Source organism: Oncorhynchus keta, chromosome 29 (genome assembly GCF_023373465.1).
Source record: "Oncorhynchus keta strain PuntledgeMale-10-30-2019 chromosome 29, Oket_V2, whole genome shotgun sequence".
NCBI lineage: Eukaryota > Metazoa > Chordata > Actinopteri > Salmoniformes > Salmonidae > Oncorhynchus > Oncorhynchus keta.
The window spans coordinates 7427203-7450431 of NC_068449.1; the positions used below are offsets into that span (position 1 = coordinate 7427203).

At 44.8% G+C, this 23229-nt stretch overlaps 1 protein-coding gene across 4 annotated transcripts in view; it reads left to right on the forward strand.

Moving 5' to 3' along the window:
* The window catches only part of LOC118362266 (ribosomal protein S6 kinase 2 alpha-like), an 85603-nt gene that overhangs the window by 37470 nt on the left and 24904 nt on the right, over window positions 1-23229 (forward strand). Inside the window, exons 1-7 of one of the 4 annotated variants that reach the window (XM_052485845.1) lie at window positions 7069-7144; window positions 9768-9821; window positions 16547-16663; window positions 21397-21478; window positions 22539-22619; window positions 22846-22925; window positions 23037-23143. In XM_052485845.1, coding sequence (XP_052341805.1) covers window positions 7097-7144; window positions 9768-9821; window positions 16547-16663; window positions 21397-21478; window positions 22539-22619; window positions 22846-22925; window positions 23037-23143 — 569 coding nt within the window. In that variant the 5' untranslated portion in view covers window positions 7069-7096. Of the gene's footprint in view, window positions 1-7068; window positions 7145-9767; window positions 9822-12168; window positions 12545-16546; window positions 16664-21396; window positions 21479-22538; window positions 22620-22845; window positions 22926-23036; window positions 23144-23229 lie in introns of those variants that run through there. The other 3 variants (XM_052485842.1, XM_052485843.1, XM_052485844.1) reach the window with 3 other exon arrangements.

Below are 23229 nucleotides of genomic sequence, written 5' to 3' on the forward strand. Positions count from 1 at the left end.
TCCATTATGTGTGCTTTAACACGTGTGGTTTTTCTCTCTCTCTCAACAGTCTTAGATTTATACCACTAGGGTGTGGCCCGGAGCACAGTACACTAACCTTTGACACGGGTTGCCGTGGCAGCAGCACTGTCGTAGGCGGCAAGGCGTTTAACTAAGGCTAAACACACTTATCTACATTCAAATGTAGTCTCAACTGGGTCAGTCACTCTGGACTGCAGCCATATCTATACCAAGTCATTACTATGGGATTTACAAGCTATTGAGTGATCCAAAGGCTGCTATTTGATTGTGTCTGCTGTAGGTGTCTGCTGTAGGTGTCTGCTGTAGGTGTCGGCTGTAGGAGATAGAACTACCAACTGAGTGGCGGAGAGCGTGTAACTGGTTGTGGGAGAGCGTGTAGCTTTTACTTATGGTAAAATGTAGTGCAGGGAAGAGGTGGCCATTTGGGACTCAGTCAGGCAGAGAATGTCATGCACCACTTCAGAGAAGGTGGAATGGCTGTCTGGTTAAATATTTTCTGTGTGGGGGGAACTTCCCACTAAGCTGGGAGTTGAAAGGCAATGGCTCCACGGTTGTACTGTCTGCATGTTCATTTTTTATGTTTTATTTCACTTTTATTTAACTAGGCAAGTCCGTTAAGAACAAATTATTATGTATAATGACGGCCAAACCCTCCCCTAACCCGGACGACGCTGGGCCAATTGTGCGCTGCCCTATGGGACTCCCGATCACGGCCCAGTTGTGGTACAGCCCGGGATTGAACCAGGGTCTGTAGTGACGCCTCTAGCACTACAACGCGGTGCCTTAGACCCCTGCGCCACTCGGGAGAAGGCACCGGGTAGAGTGTTGTACTGTCTATCTGTATGTTGAGGTTGACTGGACTCTGAAGAGTGGGGAGCAGAGACACTGTATTAGGATAGTAGGATTTTACTCTGGTATGAAGCAGCCTGTCTAGAATTTCCCCCACAGTGGAGCTGGCTGGTACATTATATATATACAAAAGTATGTGGACACGTCTTCAAATTAGTGGATTAGCCCATTTCAGCCACATCTGTTGCTGACAGGTGTATACAATCGAGTACACAGTCATGCAATCTCCATAGACAAACAATGGCAGTCGGATGGCCTTACTTAACTCAGACTTTCAACATGGCAGTGTCATGAAATTTCTGCCCTGCTAGACCTGTCCCGATCAACTATAAGTGCTGTTATTGTAAAGTGGAAACGTCTAAGAGCAACAATGACTCGGCCGGAAAGGGGTAGGCCACACAAGTGAACCGAACCGCCGAGTGCTGAAGCGCCTAGCAACACTCACTACAGTTCCAAACTGCCTCTGAAAGCCAACGTCAGCACAATAACTGTTTGTTGGGAGCTTCGTGAAATGGGGTTTCCATGGCCGAGCAACTGCACACAAGCCTCAGATCACCAAGCGCAATGCAAAGTGTCGGCTGCGATGGTGTAAAGCTTGCCGCCATTGGACACTGGAGCAGTAGAAACGTGTTCTCTGGAGTGATGATGACTCTCGCTTCACCATCTGGCAGTCCAACGGACGAATCTAGGTTTGGCAGATGCCAGGAGAACGCTACCTGCCCTTATGCATAGTGCCAACTGTAAAGTTTGGTGGAGGAGGAATAATGGTCTAGGGCTGTTTTTTCATGGTTCAGGCTTGGCCTCTTAGTTCCAGTGAAGGGAAATCTTAAAGCTACAGCATACAATGACGTTCTACACGGTTCTGTGCTTCCAACTTTGTGGCAACAGTTTGGGGAAGGCCCTTTCCTGTTTCAGCATGACCGTGCCTCCGTGCACTCATGCTCTTGTGGGTGAATGGAAGCGAGTCCTAGCAGAAATGTTCCAACATCTAGTGGAAAGCCTTCCCAAATGAATGGAGGCTGTTATAGCAGCAAAGGGGGGACCAACTCCATATTTATTACCCATGATTTTGGAATGAGATGTTTGACGAGCAGGTGTCCACATACTTTTGTTCCTGTAGTGTATAAAGCAGTTTGTCTGGATTCTTCCCCACAGTGGGGATGTGAGGTAGTGTTTAAGTGTGTGCAAGACATGGGATGTGGGCTATGGGAGGATGTGTGTGAGAGAGAAACATGGGACTTGTGTTTGAAGAGAATTGCAGGCTGCTGTGAGTCACGTTCATGTTCCATAGGAGTGCTTGATATACAACATCACTACATTTCTGCTGCAGTCAGCCCTTAGCCCTGCTGCGCTTTGTGATGACCTCATTGTTTACATTACGTCATCCTAATCTCCAATCGACCCATCCCGCCACTCCAGATATTACGCCCTCCTAATGCGCCACCATCCCCCCTTTCAACCAGCCCTTTCTCTAGGCTAATGTTACCACTCTATTCCTGCTAGCGCTGCTACTATTATTAATATGACCGTTCCACTACTTCCGCTAATACTACTAGTCACGTCACCAATTTTAAGCAGGTAACGCTAACGGCTATTAGCCAAATTGCTGCCTTTGCAATTTTTGCTCCATCACTATTGACATGTACCAACTAGCTGTTAGCCTATGCTAACTGAAGGTACTATTACTAGCATTTTCATAGCATTGTTCTGTGGTGAGTACAACTGGGCCCGATCCCAAATGGACCCCTAAGCCATATGCACCTGTGGAGATCTGAGAGGATTTGACACGTGTCAGCGATATGGTAATAGATTAACTTTGCCCTCTGATAGGCTAGGTGGAAGTTTCACCATGTTGTTTATTTCAATCAAATCCTCTCAGATGCCCAGGGTTCTACAGTATTACTGTTATTCCATAGACGTGTGGGATTGCGCCTGGTTGAAGTTTGACATTTTTTTCCTCTGGGATTTTTAAAGGGTGTTTTTTATATTATGTTCTGGACTCTTTTCTTCCTACTGTAGGCACTCTCACCTCAGCCCGACACTCTCACTCACTCACTCACTCACTCACTCACTCACTCACTCACTCACTCACTCACTCACTCACTCACTCACTCACTCACAGGTGGTGCAATAGACCTGAAACAGCAGGTCATTGTAACTCTACACCTGAGGATGATTCACCCAGCTCCACCTATGGAATTCTTCCACATCTGTACTACACACTGCCGGGGGGGGGCACACGGCACAATTTATAACCAATCAAAACCAATTTTCCCTAGCCCTACAACTAAGCATAACTCCTAATTCTACCTTAGTCCCCACAAGGTCAAATGCTATTTCTAGGGGACTAACAAAGACTTACCCGGTTGGTCAAACTTTTGTTTGTTCAGTATTCTTGTGGGGACTTGTGGTCCCTACAAATATAGTTAAACATATCCACACACATGACCACACAGTTGTCTGATTTCCCCCCCCCTCCCCCCCCCTCCCTCTCTCAGCTGCTTTACCCACCTGTCAATCTCTCACTGCTGGGGTTGGTGGGAGGGGATTGTGTCTCTCACTGCTGGGCCTGGCGTTGGGGGGTGGGGATCGTGTCTCACCACTGGGCCTGGGGAGGTGGGGGGGTCGTATCTCACTGCTGGGCCTGGCGGGGGGTGTGTGTGTGTGTCGTATCTCACTGCTGGGCCTGGCGTTGGGGGTGGGGATCGTGTCTCACCACTGGGCCTGGGGAGGTGGGGGTCGTCGTATCTCACTGCTGGGCCAGGGGGGGTCGTATCTCACTGCTGGGCCTGGCGAGGGGGGTCGTATCTCACTGCTGGGCCTGGCGAGGGGGGGTCGTATCTCACTGCTGGGCCTGGCGGGGGGGTCGTATCCCACTGCTGGGCCTGGCGGGGGGGGTGTTCGTATCTCACTGCTGGGCCTGGCGGGGGGGTTCGTATCCCACTGCTGGGCCTGGCGGGTTGGAGAGATGATAGAAAACTAGAGACAGAACCCCTCTGCTTGAACACTGCTCCACTGTCTCTCTTAGAGAGAGCGGAGAGGGGGGCATTCCTCTGTTCATCGTTCATCACCTGAATGATGGAGCCAGGGGACCCTGGCCTGCCGACAAGGCCCAGGCGCTACTGTGTGTGAAAGGAACTCCTCACAGTGACCAGGGTTATCTCCTCTATAATGATGCTACACTAATCTACTGTTACGATGACATCACGAGGCCACACGCACTAAGGTGAGGTAAGCTAATTGTGTGCGTGTGGGGGAGGGAGGGAATCAGAATCAGTTGGCTCCATTTTCAACATTAGAGAGTCAACAGGTTTTTTTAGCACAATTGTTTGTTTTGAAGCTTTTGCATTCTCATCTGAGCCAAATCCAGCTGACTCAGCATTTCACATTGACGTGGCAACAAGTGCACTCCATAAAATAGCAGCTCCATGCATTCAGCACACTGTGTGTGAGATTATATATTAGTGCAGGCAGCAGGAGCTGCTATTTGTAACGCTGTAAAAGCATTACTGGGAAGTGTGTGTGTGGTACAATTCAGTGTATATATATATATATATATTAGTGCAGGAGCTGCTATTAGCAACACTGAAAGCATTACTGTGAAGTGTGTGTGTATCAATGTCTATAAGTGTTAGTTGGTGATGTTCGACCTAGTTTCTGATAGTGATGTGCTACATTTCAGTTCCATAGTGTATATGATATGCTCCTCTGGCTTGACATACCTGGAGTTTGGCTCTGAGCTGAAGTGTTTTGGACTGAGCACTTGTCCCCTCTCCCTCCCACCTCTCTCTGGGCTGGGGTCCAGTATTTCAACAATGATATCCACAGTGTGTGAGGCTGTACAGTTATTACACACTCTGGGGGGAGGGGGAAGGAGAGGGGGCACCGAACCGGTGCACTGAGAGGGTGTCTGTCAGACAACCTGGTACACGGCCCAAGTGGACAGTCTCATCCTCCCTTCTCCTCAACTAGACTCCTTTCTTTGTGTCTCATCCCTCTTAATGTTCTTCTCTCTCCTCCTCTACCAGGCTGCCTTGTCTCTCTCCTCCTCTACCAGGCTGCCTTGTCTCTCTCCTCCATATCTTCTTCTCGATTCCTGGTCTGGTGTCTAATGGTTTCTCACTTTATCTAAAGATCTAGTTCCACCTCTCTTTCACTGTCTCTCACACACTACCTTCTCCTTTCTCTCCTCTGGGTTACCACCTCTCCTCCCCTGTGTTCTCTCACTTTCTTTCTCTGCCTCCATATCACCCTGCCTCTTACATCTATATGTTGCTTTGTTGAGCTGGAACAGTGGGACCGTGTTCTTGGCTGCAGCAGCTCCACCTCTAGTCTGTACTGGCGTTAGTCTCTATGGAGTTGGGTCTGTTGTAGAGAATAGACCCACACTGCCCCCTCGTGGTCTTTATTTAACATTACATCAATATGTGGACCACTGGTGAAACTAGGCTTTCTTTACTGCTTGGGGACTTACCACTACATTTCAAGCACATTCTTTCACTACCATTAAACAATGACCCTTTTCACTGTGGTTTTTAAAGGGTATGTGTTTTATTAACTTCATGTGGAAGTGGTTTTGAAGGTTGGTTTAGTTTAACACCAAGTATTTTTGCGCTAAACTCAAACAATTCCCTCTCACACTAACTCAAGGTGATTAAAGCCACCGGAGATGCTGTATTCACAAAAATGTTTCGCTTCATACAATTGTTGTCTCTCGATGGGAGGCAAGTGCAATTTCAGTACAAAGTATTTCATCCAGTCTGTAAGCATGCAAGTCACTTCCTCTCCTTCCTGTCGTTGTAGAAGGAAACAGAATTTAACATGCTGGATCACGACCAGAGAGATAGCCAGCTTGTAGTCCTAAAAAACTAAATAGATTTAGCATTTTCTACGTCTGGTTCATTGGCTATTCCCACTATTGCTCTTTATTCAGTAGAGACATTGAATGAGTAAGTAACCTAAACAGAGAACTTGTCTGAAGTAGACTTGTCTGGAATTGTTGAGTGGCACTGATACAGCAAATGTATTGTGTTTGTAAATCTTTGTGTCAGCGAACAAGTGAAAGTGTGTTATATATATATATATATATCTCACAAACACACACACAAGTATGTGGACACCCCTTCAAATGAGTGGATTTGGCTATTTCAGCCACACACGTTACTGACTGGTGTATAAAATCAAGCATACAGCCATGCAATCTCCATAGAAAAATGTTGGCAGTAGAATGGCCTTACTGAAGAGCTCAGTGACTTTCAACGTGGCACCGTCATAAGTCATTGTGTCAAAATTCTGGCCTGCTAGAGCTGCCCTGGTCAACTAAGTGCTGTTGTGACGTGGAAACGTATAGGAGCAACAACGGCTCAGCCGCGAAGTGGTAGGCCTCACAAGCCCACTGAACGGGAACGTCGACGAGGGTTGTAGCGCGAAGCCTGTAAAAAATTGTCCTCTACCGAGTTTCAAACTGCCTCTGGAAGCGAGGTCAGCACAAGAACTGTTCGTCGGGTGCTTCATAAAATGGGTTTCCATGGCCAAGCAGCAGCACACAAGCCTAACATCACCATACACAATGCCAAGCGTCGGCTGCAGTGGTGTAAAGCTTCCCGCCATTGGACTCTGGAGCAGTGGAAACGTGTTCTCACGCTTCACCGTCTGGCAGTCCAACGGACAAATCTGTGTTTGGCAGTTGCCGTGAGAACGCTACCTGCCCCAATGCATAGTGCCAACTGTAAAGTTTGGTGGAGGAACAATGGTCTGTTTTTCATGGTTCGGGCTAGGCCCCTTAGTTCCAGTGAAGGGACATCTTAACACAACAGCATACAATGACATTCTAGACTATTCTGTGCTTCCAACTTTGTGGCAACAGTTTTGGGGGAAGGCCCTTTCCTGTTTCAGCATAACAATGCCCCTGTGCACAAAGCGAGGTCCATATAGAAATATTAATACCCATGATTTTGGAATGAGATTTTTGACGTGCAGGTGTCCACATACTTTTGGCCACGTGGTGTATTTCTTCTCATGGCTGCAAATATACATTTCTCTCCCCTTGACCACACCTGAGGAACGGACTTGAACATTCAGTCTTCTACCGGGGGTGAACATGTGCTTTGCATTTCCCCATTTGTGTGAGAGAGATGAGCGTACTGCCCCATTCTGAGTGTCACAGCATGTCTGTGTGTCAGTCGAAGTCAGAGACAGTGTGACATGGGAAGCTCTGATCGACAAGATGTGGAGACACATATTTCGCACCAAACAAAGTTTCCGCGTAACCCAGGCAAGTCTCAGACCCTCTGTTTTCAGCGTGTGTGTGTGTGTGTGTGTGTGTGTGTGTGTGTGTGGTGTATTTTAGGGGCCAGAGAAAAGGTCCCCCTGTGAGGGAGGTGGGTTTGGAGAACTGTGAGGTAGGAAACACATGGTGGTGTGTCTCCTGACTAGCCCTGACAAGCCCCAGCTACTCATTCTCTCTGTCTGTCAGAGGAAGAAGGCCACAGTACTGTCAACTTGGACTCTACTGAAACCTCTAACCTTCACTTAAAATGAATTGTGGCATTCCCCAGCATTGTGTTCTGTATCCAAACTGAAGAAAACGCTCTGAAACAGAGGAACTTGGAGGTACTATCTACACTAGTCCAATAAGAAACACATTTTCCTTTCATTTCCAACGTTTAGAAATGTTTTGCTAGGTACAACATGCTGGAGCCCTGAGGAACACGACCTAGCTCTCTCTGAGATATTAGAAGCCTGGCAAACCAAAGTCGGACTAAAACTAGATCGGACTAAAACTAGATCTGTGTAGATGTTACGACTACAGCAAAAAGGTTTTAGTTGGCACACCGTTTTTGGTTTATGTATTTGTATGTGTTTGAGTTACCCTTCACTTTCCATTTGCTGTGAGAAGATTCACATTGTTCCATAATTCCACAAAGAAATTAAATTACCGCTAGTCAGCACTTATGTGAAATCCTATGGAGTGTGCTGTCGAGTGAATTGCATTCATTTACAGCTTCTTGGAAGAGCGACTGTGTAAGGACAGGTTTTCTAAACTCTCTGACAGCTGTAGAATGTGTGCGTGGCTGTTGGTAGAGCACGGTGCCTGCGACGGTAAGGATTGTGGGTTCCATTTCCTGGGGCCACCCGTATGAAAAACGTATGCACACTTGACTAAGTTACTATGGATGAAGGCTTCTACTCGTATGGAATATACAGTGCCGTCAAAGTATACATACCCCTTGACTTATTCCACATTTTGTGTTTACAGCCTGAATCCAACATTTTATTAAAATGTTTTTTTAAATGTGTCTTACCCATCTACACACAATACCCCATAATGACAAACTGAACCTGTTTTACATTTAGATTTCAAATGTATTAAATTAAATACAGACATCACATTTACCCATGATTCAATACCTTGTAGAAGAAGCACCTTTGGCGGCAATTACAGCTTTGAGTTGTGTGTGTCTGTACACTAATCTGAATTCAGGGATTTTCTGCCAGATGCTCAAGCTCTGTTTTAAATTAGATTGGGAGCAGCAATCTTCAAGTCTTTCCACAGATTTTCCACAGGGTTCAATTCAGGGTTTGGCTGGACCCCTCGAAGGACTTTCACATTATTGTTCTGTGGCCATTCCAGCATGGCCCTGGCTGTATGCTTGGGGTCATTGTCCTGTTGGAACATAAATCCTCTCATCGATGCTTCACGGTAGGGATAGTGTTAGATGGGTTACTGGTTGTGCCTGGTTTTCTCCAGACATACTCTTTGGCCTGAATGCAAAGCACTAACATTTGTCTCAACAGGCCACAATATTTTACCTGATATCTGTCTTTCATGTGCCTTTTTGCAAACTCTGGCCACTCTCCCTTAAAGCCCAGATTGGTGAAGTGCTGTGGAGACTGTTGTCCTTCTGGCAGGTTCTCTCATTTCAGCCAAGGAACTGTAGTTCTCGCATCTTGGTCATTGGATTCTTGGTCACCTTCCTGACCAAGGTCCTTCTTGCCTGGTTGCTGAGTTTGGTTGTACGACCAGCCTTAGGCAGAGTCTGGGTAGTTCCATATTTTCTAATTTCCCAATGATTGAGACCACTACGCTCTTGGAAACTTTCAAAACTCTAGAAATTGTTTTTATACCCTTTCCCGATTTTGTCTCATTACAATTCCATCTCAGAGATCTACAGACAGTTCCTTGGACTTTATGGTATAGTTTGCTCTGACAGGCACTGTCAACTATGGAACCTTTATCTAGATGGGTGTGTTTCTAATTAATGTCCAAACAATTGAATTGGCCACCTGTGGACTCCAATCAAGTTGTATTGATCAAAGGAATTTGCTGCACCTGAGCTCCATTTGTAGTGTCATAGCAAAGGGGTGTGGCTATTTTACATTTCTGTATTTCATTTTCAATAATGTCTAATCATATTTTCACTGTCATTATGGGGGGGGGGGGGAATTCAGGCTGTAACACAAAATGTGCAATAAGCCAGAGTTTGAATACTTTCTGAACACACTGTATTTAATATTGTCATGAAGCCCCAGGAAGCGAGCGAGAGTTGTGACAAGTCTCTTTCTGTGGGTTATCAGAGAAACAGGAAGTGAAGTGTGGGAGGGCAGAGCTGCATCCTGTCAACTGTGTGTGTGGCAACCAAACCATCCTGACTGCCCGGGTGGACAGGACACACAGTTGCTGACGTGTGTGTGTGGCCTATTTATAGAGCCCATGTATCAAAATAATGGCCTGCAAAATAATACCTATACCGATGGCTCTAAATGTCATAAGGTAGCCTCATAAAAATCAAATATTTTCCCTGCATCACCTCTACAACCGACTTGTTCCTATAGAACACTGCATGTGAATCACAGCCGAACCTGACGCCCTTCTCCCTCTAACACCTCCCAATCAGGACAGGTCCCATATTACCTGGGTAGAGAAGGACTTTGCCAATATTACTGCCAAGGTAAGATTATTCCTCATTCAGTTGCCTTATCCACAGCTAAGTCAATACACTCTCTTCCTCAAATGTTTTTGCCTTGCTGAGCTAAAATCAATATTGTGTCAACAATATCAGAAAATGTTGAGAATAATATGCTTGTCTGTCTGTCGACTCAGAGTGAAATGCAATAGCGCTGTGGCTGTCTCCTTAGCTGTGGCTGTCTCCTTAGCTGTGGCTGTCTCCTTAGCTGTCCTTAGTACTTTGCTTCAGAATTTGACACGGCACCTTTTTCATACATCTTTGCTGAAGAAATGTTATTTTCAACATCTGGTTGAAATCCGTGTGGATTTTCTAGGGTTATCATCATGTGACTTTTTAAATAGACACCTGATGCTTCAATGAATCTCCATTGAAAACATTTCTTAGACGAGACAGCATATAGGGAGGGGGTAAGAGACCTGGCCGGGTGGTGCCAGAATAATAACCTATCCCTCAACGTAACCAAGACTAAGGAGATGATTGTGGACTACAGGAATAGGAGCACCGAGCACGCACCCATTCAGTGGAGCATGTTGAGAGCTTCAAATTCCTTGGTGTCCACATCAACAACAAACTAGATTGGTCCAAACACACCAAGACAGTAGTGAAGAGGGCACGACGAAGCCTATTCCCCCTCAAGAAACTAAAAAGATTTGGCATGGGTCCTGAGATCCTCAAAAGGTTCTACAGTTGCAACATCGAGAGCATCCTGACCGGTTGCATCACTGCCTGGTACGGCAATTGCTCGGCCTCCGACCGCAAGGCACTTCAGAGGGTAGTGTGTACGGCCCAGTACATCACTGGGGCAAAGATGCCTGCCATCCAGGACCTCTACACCAGGCGGTGTCAGAGGAAGGCCATAAAAATTGTAAAAGACTCCAGCCACCCCAGTCATAGACTGTTCTCTCTACTACTGCATGGCAAGCGGTACCGGAGTGCCAAATCTAGGACAAAAAGGCTTCTCAACAGTTTTTACCCCCAAGCCATAAGACTACTGAAGACTCCCGGACTATTTGCATTGTGTGCCCCCCCCCCCCCAACCCCTCTTTTACGCTGCTGCTACTCTGTTCATCATATAGTCATAGTCACTTTAACTATACCTACATGTACATACTACCTCAATAAGCCTGACTAACAGGTGTCTGTATATAGCCTTGCTACTCTTTTTTTCAAATGTCTTTTTACTGTTTTATTTCTTACACACACACACAGACTTCTTCCCCCTGCACCATTGGTTAGAGCCTGTTGTATTGTACCTGTTGTATTTGGGGCACGTGACAAATAAACTATGATTTGATTAGTCCAGGACTATGCTCTGCATCCTGGGAGCTTATCCTACATTCCTTGTCTCTATCACATAACAAACGGAGTTGGGGCTGCGTTCATATGGCAGATGGCATCGCGGTTAAGAACATTGGGGCAGTAACCATAAGGTCGCTGGTTTGAATCACTGAGCTGGTAAACTCTAAATGACTCAAATGTAAACGTAAATTATACTGTGAGGATAATAAGTGGCGCGATCAGCAGGATACGTTTTGGAACATTCAGATAAAAATATATATATCTCACAAACATGCCTCTCTCATGTAGACCGAGGAATCATGTCGTCTCAATTTGTGGTATTTGTATCTGCAACGTTAAACTTTTGGCAACTGAAGGTGGCCTAGGTACAAGTGGTACAGTACAAGATATTTAGATCCTGGTCTAGTCATGCAGTAGAGCTCTATAGTACCTAACATGGGATCTTAGGAGCTTGAAGAAGAAGTAGTGACTTAGAAAGCCGATGGAGACTGAGTGGAACAGTGTTCGGTGAAGCTAAGAGGAAGTGTGGATTGATTTATATAGACACAGTGACAGTGTGTTTGTAGGGATGTGGAAGTTCCTCTCCTCACACACGGGTAGATGGGGGTGGCAGGAAAGCGGCTGTAAGGGATTCCTGTGTCCTGGCCCGTCTCACTCACTCTTTTATATAACGCGAGAACGAAGGAGACCGAGAGCTCTCTCTCTATTCAATTCAAGGGGCTTTATTGGCATGGGAAACGCATGTTAACATTGACAAAGCAAGTGAACTAGATAATGTACAACAGTGAAATAAAAATGAACAATTAACCTTACACTCACAGAAGTTCCAAAAGAATAAAGACATTACAAATGTCATTATGTATCTCTATCTGGGTCATAACGTTGACCGTGAGGGAGGTGACACCTCACCACCCTGGCCACACCTCACCACCCTGGCCATAGCCGAAGGGAAGTTGTCCGGTCTGTCTTTCACACACTAGTTGTGTGGGTTCTGCACACAGGTCTCTAACTTCCTGCCTCTCTCTCGCTCCCTCTGTCTGAGTGTCTCTTTCAGTTCAGCAGTAGTCAAAGCTCTGTGCTAGCAGAGGACAGGACACAAAGTTAACAGCTTACATACAGAGGACAACGTTCACCTCATCTTACCTGGCAGTCTACCAGGCTGGTATGAGATTGAGGACTTTGTCCAGAGGTAGGGGGGGATGTGACTGAGATGAAGAGGTCTAGGTTGGCAAGGCGATGTTGAGATGGACAAGGACGGGAGGAAGTTGAAAGTGAGCCGCTTGCTGACCCTCTTCTTCCTCTTCAAGAAACACCAGACCAATGCTTTGGCCAGCTGCAGCGTGCCACAGACAGGCAATGAGACCGACGCCTCATGTGAAGACCGTCAGAACAGAACCCGGTGTATGGTAATGTGGTCTTCACACCGGGGGCGAATCACAACTTCCACTTGTCAAATTTCCACTTACATGGTCATGCGTTGAAGTGTATTTTCGACTAAGCTGAAGGTTTTGGGCCCATCGATAATTAGATCTGGGCTTGTTGTTTATGGAGCAGGAGATGTGTAAAAGGCATGTCATGTGTGTTAGAATGTATTGTTTGCATTTCCTGTCGTCTTCTTTGTTGTGCTTCCTGTTGACAGACTATGAATGTGCAGTGCCAAAAGCAGCTATTGAGGTATATGGCAGTTGTGTAGGTGTATTAATGAATGAACACTTATTCTATTGTGCTGTGTGGCAGCAAGTGTTATGAGCGAGCTTATTGTGGTCGAAGCAGTCTGACTCAACGGGTTGAAGGCCTTCATATCGCAGGTGTTCCTCATTATCACCTTGGTCCTTATCCAGTTCCTGTGAAACACCTGAATAAGTCAGTGCTTCACAGTATGTCAGTTATTTGAATCCTAAACACAGAGATGCAGTATGAAAATGCAACCGTATGTTTGTCATTCAGAAAGTATTCAGATCCCTTGACTTTTGCCTCATTTTGTTACGTTACAACCTTATTTATTTAGAAAATATATATATTTTTGAAGGATGTTTGACAAGCAGGGAATGTACTGTAATATTGTTCTTGACGGTAGGGGTTCGTTTGTTAAGAATGTACTAATTTATTCCAAGCAACTTATCTTGATTACCATAAACGTACATTTTAACTACCTGCTAGCTTTGTAGGAGATCGACGCAGTGGGTTTGAGGGGCTTTTACTTTACACAAGTCAGACTGTGTAAGCTAGGTGTGGTTGTTGTAATTTCATGGTGACTCAGTGTTAACTTAGTCAGCAGTGTGGTAGAGGAGTGTTTGTCTACTGTTAGTTCTACCCTCATTAGTATGATTATCTACTCACTATGGTTGGGTCACTGCACATGTATTTATTTATTTCACCTTTATTTAACCAGGTAGGCAAGTTGAGAACAAGTTCTCATTTACAATTGCGACCTGGCCAAGATAAAGCAGAGCAGTTCGACACATACAACGACACAGAGTTACACATGGAGTAAAACAAACATACAGTATAAACAAGTCTATATACGATGTGAGCAAATGAGGTGAGATAAGGGAGGTAAAGGCAAAAAAAGGCCATGTGGCAAAGTAAATACAATATAGCAAGTAAAACACTGGAATGGTAGATTTGCAGTGGAAGAATGTGCAACGTAGAAATACAAATAATGGGGTGCAAAGGAGAAAAATAAATAAAATAAATACAGTAGGGAAAGAGGTAGTTGTTTGGGCTAAATTATAGGTGGGCTATGTACAGGTGCAGTAATCTGTGAGCTGCTCTGACAGCTGGTGCTTAAAGCTAGTGAGGGAGATAAGTGTTTCCAGTTTGAGAGATTTTTGTAGTTCGTTCCAGTCATTGGCAGCAGAGAACTGGAAGGAGAGGTGGCCAAAGAAAGAATTGGTTTTGGGGGCGACTAGAGATATACCTGCTGGAGCGTGTGCTACAGGTGGGAGATGCTATGGTGACCAGCGAGCTGAGATAAGGGGGGACTTTACCTAGCAGGGTCTTGTAGATGACATGGAGCCAGTGGGTTTGGCGACAAGAATGAAGCGAGGGCCAGCCGACGAGAGCGTACAGGTCGCAATGGTGGGTAGTATATGGGGCTTTGGTGACAAAAAGGATTGCACTGTGATAGACTGCATCCAATTTGTTGAGTAGGGTATTGGAGGCTATTTTGTAAATGACATCGCCGAAGTCGAGGATCGGTAGGATGGTCAGTTTTACAAGGGTATGTTTGGCAGCATGAGTGAAGGATGCTTTGTTGTGAAATAGGAAGCCAATTCTAGATTTAACTTTGGATTGGAGATGTTTGATGTGGGTCTGGAAGGAGAGTTTACATTCTAACCAGACACTTAGGTATTTGTAGTTGTCCACATATTCTAAGTCAGAGCCGTCCAGAGTAGTGATGTTGGACAGGCGGGCAGGTGCAGGCAGCGATCGGTTGAAGAGCATGCATTTAGTTTTACTTGTATTTAAGAGCAATTGGAGGCCACAGAAGGAGAGTTGTATGGCATTGAAGCTTGCCTGGAGGGTTGTTAAGTGTCCAAAGAAGGGCCAGAAGTATACAGAATGGTGTCGTCTGCGTAGAGGTGGTTCAGAGACTCACCAGCAGCAAGAGCGACATCATTGATGTATACAGAGAAGAGAGTCGGTCCAAGAATTGAACCCTGTGGCACCCCCATAGACTGCCAGAGGTCCGTGCAGCAGACCCTCCGATTTGACACACTGAACTCTATCAGAGAAGTGGTTACTAGCCTAACATGGTTACTAGCCTACTGCATACTGAAGTCTAAAGCCTTGTTCACATTTGCAAATTTGAAGTGGCTGAAATTCAATTTATTTGCATTTCTGATTTGAATCTCTTTTCCGTGCTGTCTGAACAGCCAAAAAGCACATGGAATCAGATATTTCAAGCAAAGTTTCAAACCACCTTCAGATTCCTGGCCATGTGACCTTTTGTCTGAACAGTCAAATCTGATTTGTCTGCCCTCAAGTGGTTTTTAGACTTATTTGGCATATCTTGCTGCTTGCTAGCGACTCTGACTTTTTGACAAGAACATGTGGTAGCTAACTAGATTGTTTACAAACAAATTAGGGACTGTGCAAGAAAGCTAAACAGCTAACTAGCTAGTTGACTGCTGTGGCTAGCCAAAAAGGACTCGTTTTGAAAGTTGGATCTTATCGTTTGATGCGCTACAAGTGTTCTTACGCTATGATTTGAAACATTCAAAGCAACTGGGAAATGTCCATGACAACATTGTCACCACAGCTTGCTACATAACTTCTGAGTGATGGGAAGCACGAGCACCACGACCAATAAGCCTACACCACTGCGCACATACCCGTTGTTACTATGACAACTAGCGGAGCCTTGTCAGCAAATGACTGCTGTCTGAACACACATCAGATTTGGTCACTTGTAATTTGCTGTTTAGACCGTCAGTAGTTCAAAACAGATTTGTAAAAACCAAACAGATTTTGAGCATTGAGGCCTGCAGGGAGAACGAGGCTTGTAAATGCAGTTGCACTGCAACTCTACATACTGGAGTTGGCTATTTTGAGAAATGTCTCAGCAGACATTGGTATAATGTATAAAGGCAATGTATTTGCAAAAAAAAATATCCGTTTGTACTGTGTGAATGTTCTGTTGTAATTTCAGTGAGATTCAGTAGACCTAGGCTCTAAAGCAGCCTGTGCTACAACGCTGGTGTAAAAACAGAATTATTTAAAGTTGTGGTTGCTGTTACCATTCACAGTAAATGGTGCCATCAGCATCACTGTTCCGACAAGCTGCCCACAACACAAATTCACAGTTTCCCAGGGGACTTGGTTTTTAAATCTTTTTGTCTTACACACTCTTGTTCCCTCTGTCTTCTAAGCCTAAATAGCACCGCTGCACCAAGCCATTACCCTTCTCTGAACTTTCTCTCTCTCGATAGATAGAGAGATATATATATATATCTCTGCTAATACCTGGTTTTCTACCCTCTTCCTCTTTTCAGTTGGCTTCTTATAATTAGGTACACCCACTTTGATCAGGATGCAACCTAGTATGAGAAATGAAATGAGAAAAGAGGAACCTGTATCAAATCAACTCCCAGCAGCTCCTTAACGTCTTGCTCCTTAGCTACATACAATAGTTATTTGAATGCACTGTATGAAGCTCTGGTCCTATTCATTCTGAAATAATCATATCAAGAATAGTTTATTTTCATGGTCACGTGATCAAACGTCTTAGGTTTTCCTCACTGGACCGTTTGGAGAAAGACATTTGTACTACCAAAGGTCGCATGGCAAAATCTTACCACATTTAAGATGGGTTTTGTCTTTAGACAGTGTCAATGTTTTCTCTTAGAAGGGTGACCTAATATGCCATCTCCTGCATAATGGACCTTGTTTTTGTGTCTGTCTAGGACAATGATGTCATCAAGGAGATCAACATCACCAATGTGGTCAAGGAGGGCTCAGAGAAAGCCGACGCCCGCCAGTTTGAGCTGCTTAAAGTGCTGGGCCAGGGCTCCTTTGGCAAGGTAAGACATTGTCTAAGGTAGTACATTGCCCATGTTCCATTAACCCTCTACTTGCAGATAAATGGTAGATTGGTTTAAACCAGGGGTGGGTAATTTCAGTCCTCAAGGACCTGATTTGGTGTCAGTTTTTCCCCAGCTAACACACCTGACTCCAATCAACTAATCACGATCAGTTTAGGATGTAATTAGTTGAATCAGCTGTGTTTTCCTAGGGATGGGGGGAAAGTGACACCACTCCGGCCCCTGAAGACGAGTTGCCCCTCTCTGGATTAGATCAAAAGGGGATGAGCAACACTGCCGTCTCCTCCTCCTCGTTAGTGGGGGATAATGGTTCGCTAGTGGGGGATAATGGTTCGCTAGTGGGGGATAATGGTTCGCTAGTGGGGGATAATGGTTCGCTAGTGGGGGATAATGGTTCGCTAGTGGGGGATAATGGTTCGCTAGTGGGGGATAATGGTTAGAACAAAATGACTGCAGCATGTTTTACTACACTTCTGACCTTGTTGAGGGAAGCGAATCATATTTGACTTTGTGACGGATACTAATGACTGACTGCTAAGCTTATCTCTTTAGTAGAAATACTTTACACTATAAACCATGCAGAAAGCTGGTGTTTTAGCACAGTGGTTTTCCTCCCAGCCGTTCCACACATTTGAACTATTCCACAGATTGATTCAACGAATCATCAAGCCCCTGACTAGGTTAACCAGGTGAGCTAGTTCAGGGCTACAACAACATTGTGAAAAGTCTAGCGGTCCCAGAGGAGCGGTTTGAAAACCCCTGCTTTAGCAGCATACAATCACTCCCATGCGTTGTTGATGGCTGTGATTGTGCACATGAATCAAATTGTATTGGTCACATACACGTGCTTAGCAGATGTTTTTGCAGATATAGTGAAATGCTTGTACTTCTAGTTCCGACATTGCAACAACATCTAACAATTCCACAACGAATACCTAATACACACATCTAAGTAAAGGAATTAAGAATATCTAAATATATGGATGAACAATGTCAGTGCCATAGAGTAAGATGCAGTATGAGACGAGTAATGCAAGATATGTAAACATTATAAAAGTGACGACATTTAAAGTGGCCAGTGATTTCAAGTCTGTTGGCAGCGGCCACTCAATGTTAGTGATGGCTGTTTAACAGTCTGATGTCCTTCTGATAGAAGCTGTTTTTCAGTCTCTCTGTCCCAGCTTTGATGCACCTGTACTGACCTCGCCTTCTGGATGATAGCGGGGTGAAAAGGCCTTGGCTTGGGTGGTTGTTGTCCTAAATGATATTTTTTGCCTTCCTGTGACATCGGGTGGTGTAGTTGTCCTGGCGGGCAGGTAGTTTGCCCCCGGTGATGTGTTGTGCAGACCGCACCACCCTCGAGCCCTGTGGTTGTGGGCGGTGCAGTTTCCGTACCAGGTGGTGATACAGCCTGACAGGATGCTCTCGATTGTGCATCTGTAAAAGTTTCAGGGTTTTAGGTGACAAGCCACATTTTAGGAGCATCCTGAGGTTGAAGATGCGCTGTTGTGCCTTTTCCGCCACACTGTCTGTGTGGGTGGACCATTTCAGCTTGTCAGTGATGTGTACACTGAGGAACTTAACTTTCCACCTTCTCCACTACTGTCCTCTCAATGTGGATAGGGGGGTGCCCCCTCTGCTGTTTCCTGAAGTTCACGACCATCCTTTATTTTGTTGACGTTGAGTGGGGGGTTATTTTCCTGACACCACACTCCCAGAGCCCTCAACTCCTTCCTGTAGGCTGTCTCGTCGTTGTTGGCAATCAAGCCTACCACTGTTGTGTCATCTGCAAACTTGATGATTGAGTTGGCGGCATGCATGGCCACGCAGTCATGGGTGAACAAGGGAGTAAAAGAAGGGGCTGAGCACATACCCTTGTGGGGCCCCAGTGTTGAGGATCAGTGGAGTGTAGATGTTGTTTCCTACCTTCACCACCTGGGGGTGGCCTGTCAGGAAGTCCAGGACCCAATTGCACAGGGCGGGGTTCAGACCCAGGTCCTCAAGCTTAATGATGAGCTCGGTGGGTACTGTGGTGTTGAATGCTGAGCTATAGTCAATGAACAGCATTCTTACATAGGTATTCCTCTTGTCCAGATGGGATAGGGCAGTGTGCAGTGCGATGGTGATTGCGTCGTCTGTGGACCTGTTGGGGCGGTATGCAAACTCTAGTTGGTCTAAGGTGTCAGGTAAAGGTAGAGATGATATGATCCTTGACTAGTATCTCAAAGCACTTCATGATGACAGAAGTGAGTGCTAGTCATGTAGTTCAGTTACCTTTGTTCCTGTACCCAAGATTGCAATGGTGGCCATCTTGACGCATGTGGGGATAACAAGAGAGCCTCAGTAATACAAAGGCAAAACCCTGTAGATGGATATGTCCATTTCCATATGTATGGCTTGAGAATGCATTGTTTTGACAAGCCCTTGGGCCTGATGCTGATGATATCTCATACCTGGCTTACACACACACTGCCTGTCTTTCACCTCTCTGCTTGCTCTACTGATGTGCCACAGGAGGTGGTCTTTATTTTATTTAGAGCACTAAGAACACATTCTAGACAAATCTGTTCAATGTTCATGTGTAATTTAGTCCAATTTACAACAAGTATGCATCTAAACAAACCCATTTAATGTTCATTCATATTCATTCCATTTAATTTCTCTCACACTTCAGATGACAAGATCTAAAATAGCAGTTTTTTTTTCTCCTCTGGTTGAGTTTATTGCTCTGGGTGTCAGGCCAGGCTGTTTCGCAGTAAGATAGGACTTTCATTATTTACACTGACTAGGCCTGACTACATAATGGAAGTTAAGGTAGTTAGGTGAGGTATTGGTTACAAATATACAGTATTTATAGCCTTTTATTATTGTTATAGAGGCCAGGAAGAATGCCAGAACTTCACATGTAGTAGTTCCAATGACCATCCGCCTTGTCGCTCCCATAGGTTTGTAGCATATTGCATTGAGCATTTACAGTGCCTTGCGAAAGTATTTGGCCCCCTTGAACTTTGCGACCTTTTGCCACATTTCAGGCTTCAAACATAAAGATATAAAACTGTTTCTTTTGTGAAGAATCAACAACAAGTGGGACACAATCATGAAGTGGAACGACATTTATTGGATATTTCAAACTTTTTTAACAAATCAAAAACTGAAAAATTGGGCGTGCAAAATTAGTCAGCCCCTTTACTTTCAGTGCAGCAAACTCTCTCCTGAAATTCAGTGAGGATCTCTGAATGATCCAATGTTGACCTAAATGACTAATGATGATTACACACAGGTGGATTGTATTTATCAAGTCTCCGTATAAATGCACCTGCACTGTGATAGTCTCCGAGGTCCGTTAAAAGCGCAGAGATCATCATGAAGAACAAGGAACACACCAGGCAGGTCCGAGATACTGTTGTGAAGAAGTTTAAAGCCGGATTTGGATAAAAAAAAAATTCCCAAGCTTTAAACATCCCAAGGAGCACTGCGCAAGAGATAATATTGAAATGGAAGGAGTATCAGACCACTGCAAATCTACCAAGACCTGGCCGTCCCTCTAAACTTTCAGCTCATACAAGGAGAAGACTGATCTGAGATGCAGCCAAGAGGCCCATGATCACTCTGGATGAACTGCAGAGATCTACAGCTGAGGTGGGAGACTCTGTCCATAGGACAACAATCAGTCGTATATTGCACAAATCTGGCCTTTATGGAAGAGTGGCAAGAAGAAAGCCATTTCTTAAAGATATCCATAAAAAGTGTCATTTAAAGTTTGCCACAAGCCAGCTGGGAGACACCAAACATGTGGAAGAAGGTGCTCTGGTCAGATGAAACCAAAATTGAACTTTTTGGCAACAATGCAAAACGTTATGTTTGGCGTAAAAGCAACACAGCTCATCACCCTGAACACACCATCCCCACTGTCAAACATGGTGGTGGCAGCATCATGGTTTGGGCCTGCTTTTCTTCAGCAGGGACAGGGAAGATGGATGGAGCCAAATACAGGACCATTCTGGAAGAACCTGATGGAGTCTGCAAAAGACCTGAGACTGGGACGGAGATGTCTTCCAACAAGACAATGATCCAAAACATAAAGCAAAATCTACAATGGAATGGTTCAAAAATAAACATATCCAGGTGTTAGAATGGCTAAGTCAAAGTCCAGACCTGAATCCAATCGAGAATCTGTGGAAAGAACTGAAAACTGCTGTTCACAAATGCTCTCCATCCAACTTCACTGAGCTCGAGCTGTTTTGCAGGGAGGGAATGGGAAAAGATTTCAGTCTCTCGATGTGCAAAACTGATAGACATACCCCAAGCGACTTACAGCTGTAATCGCAGCAAAAGGTGGCGCTACAAAGTATTAACTTAAGGGGGCTGAATAATTTTGCACGCCCAATTTTTCAGTTTTTGATTTGTTAAAAAAGTTTGAAATATCCAATAAATGTCGTTCCACTTCATGATTGTGTCCCACTTGTTGTTGATTCTTCACAAAAAAATACAGTTTCATATCTTTATGTTTTGAAGCCTGAAATGTGGCAAAAGGTCGCAAAGTTCAAGGGGGCCGAATACTTTCACACGGCACTGTATATATATATATATATTCAATATCACCGCCAGTCCCTCCGTCACGGAGCATTGACTTGGATGGGAATGTCCGTTGTCCGCTCTAGTAGTTCTCTTTCTAGGATTGAGAGTTGGATGTTGTCTTGCGTTGCCTGCAGGTGTTCTTGGTGCGGAAGGTGACGCCTCCCGACGACAACGAGCTGTATGCTATGAAGGTCCTGAGAAAAGCCACCCTCAAAGGTACACACACACACACACACACAAAGTGGAATAGAGACATATACTATCATGGGAAACGATACTGTAGCTACACTTTCATGGGGTGGTAAACATGTTGTGAAGTTTTTGGGTGGTAAATGTGTTGTGAAGTTCTTGTGGTAAATGTGTTGTGAAGTTTTTGGGTGGTAAATGTGTTGTGAAGTTTTTTGGGTGGTAAATATGTTATGACGTTTTTGAGGTGGTTAACATAAGTGTCTCTGAATCCATCCAACGGTTTCAACACCACATCTTCAAAGTAAAGACTTGGTCTCATTTCATTTATTGACATGTCTTTGTGTTTCCTCTATACTCCACGTGCCATTTTGCCCCCAATGTTTTGATCTTGTCCCAAGGCTCTGATAGTGAGAAGAAATTGGCGTTTTTTTCCGTTAGTGTGTATCTCGTCTTCCAATATGTGTAGTTGTAGTAGACTACACATGGTCCTGTAGCTCAGTTGGTAGAGCATGGCGCTTGTAACGCCAGGGTAGTGGGTTCGATCCCCGGGACCACCCATACGTAGAATGTATGCACACATGACTGTAAGTCGCTTTGGATAAAAGCGTCTGCTAAATGGCATATATTAATTATTATATTACCACACCGCTAGCTAGCAGTCGGTCTGTCGCTCCCCACCCTGTCAACACTAGATGTAAACACCTTGACAGTTTAATTATCAATGAGAACAGATTGTCTCACAGATTACAACTCACTGCCATTGTGCGCTGAAAATCTGCCTAATCGTTCAACAAGAATGTCTGTTCACATTTTCATTATTTTCATATTTTTATTTATTTGTATTATCAAAATATTTCAAGGCTGATTATTTGGTGTTTTTGCTTTTGACTGAATTCTCAAATACTGTATCCATTGAGTGAGATTTAAATATTTTTGCTGACACTGACAGTTTTTAGCATTTTGTTTAAGTTATGTCTTAGCCATGGACTCCCTGTTCCAAACCCATCTGTTACCAAGCTAATGTGGTAGCATTTGTTTTGCGTGATCCTTCTGACGGCTCTGAAATGGTGCGATCCTTTCCCCACAGTGAGAGACCGGGTGAGGACCAAGATGGAGAGAGATATCCTGGCAGATGTCAACCACCCCTTCGTGGTCAAACTCCACTATGGTGAGTTCACAACCAGACCTTTGTTCAGGTAACATGGTAAAGGAACACAGGGCTGGTGGTGACAACCTTCCCTGTGGTCATAGTGGGCAGTGCCCTCCATGTTTTATACGATGAATGGGAACAGCTTTGGGTGCTCTAGCTTTGCCTGACATTTTTATGCAAATGATTTAGCACTGGATATACACTTGTGCTAGCCCATTAAGTGTGTGTGTGTGTGTGTCTCTAGCATTTCAGACAGAAGGAAAGCTCTACCTGATCCTGGACTTTCTGAGAGGAGGAGATCTCTTTACCAGACTGTCTAAAGAGGTAGACCTCAAGGACCTATGTTCCAGAAAAATACATCTAATGTGACATCTTATGTGTCATGATTATTATAACCTCTCTGCATTATATTTTGTGTGTGTGTGTGGTATCCAGGTGATGTTCACAGAGGAGGATGTGAAGTTCTACCTCGCAGAGTTGGCTCTGGGCCTGGACCACCTGCATAGCCTGGGCATCATCTACAGAGACCTCAAACCTGAGAAGTAGGTGGCGCCTCAGCGGAAGGCAGCTAGTCCTAGCTAGCCGAGCATAGCATCACACATCGTAGCATTGCCTTCCTACAACAATA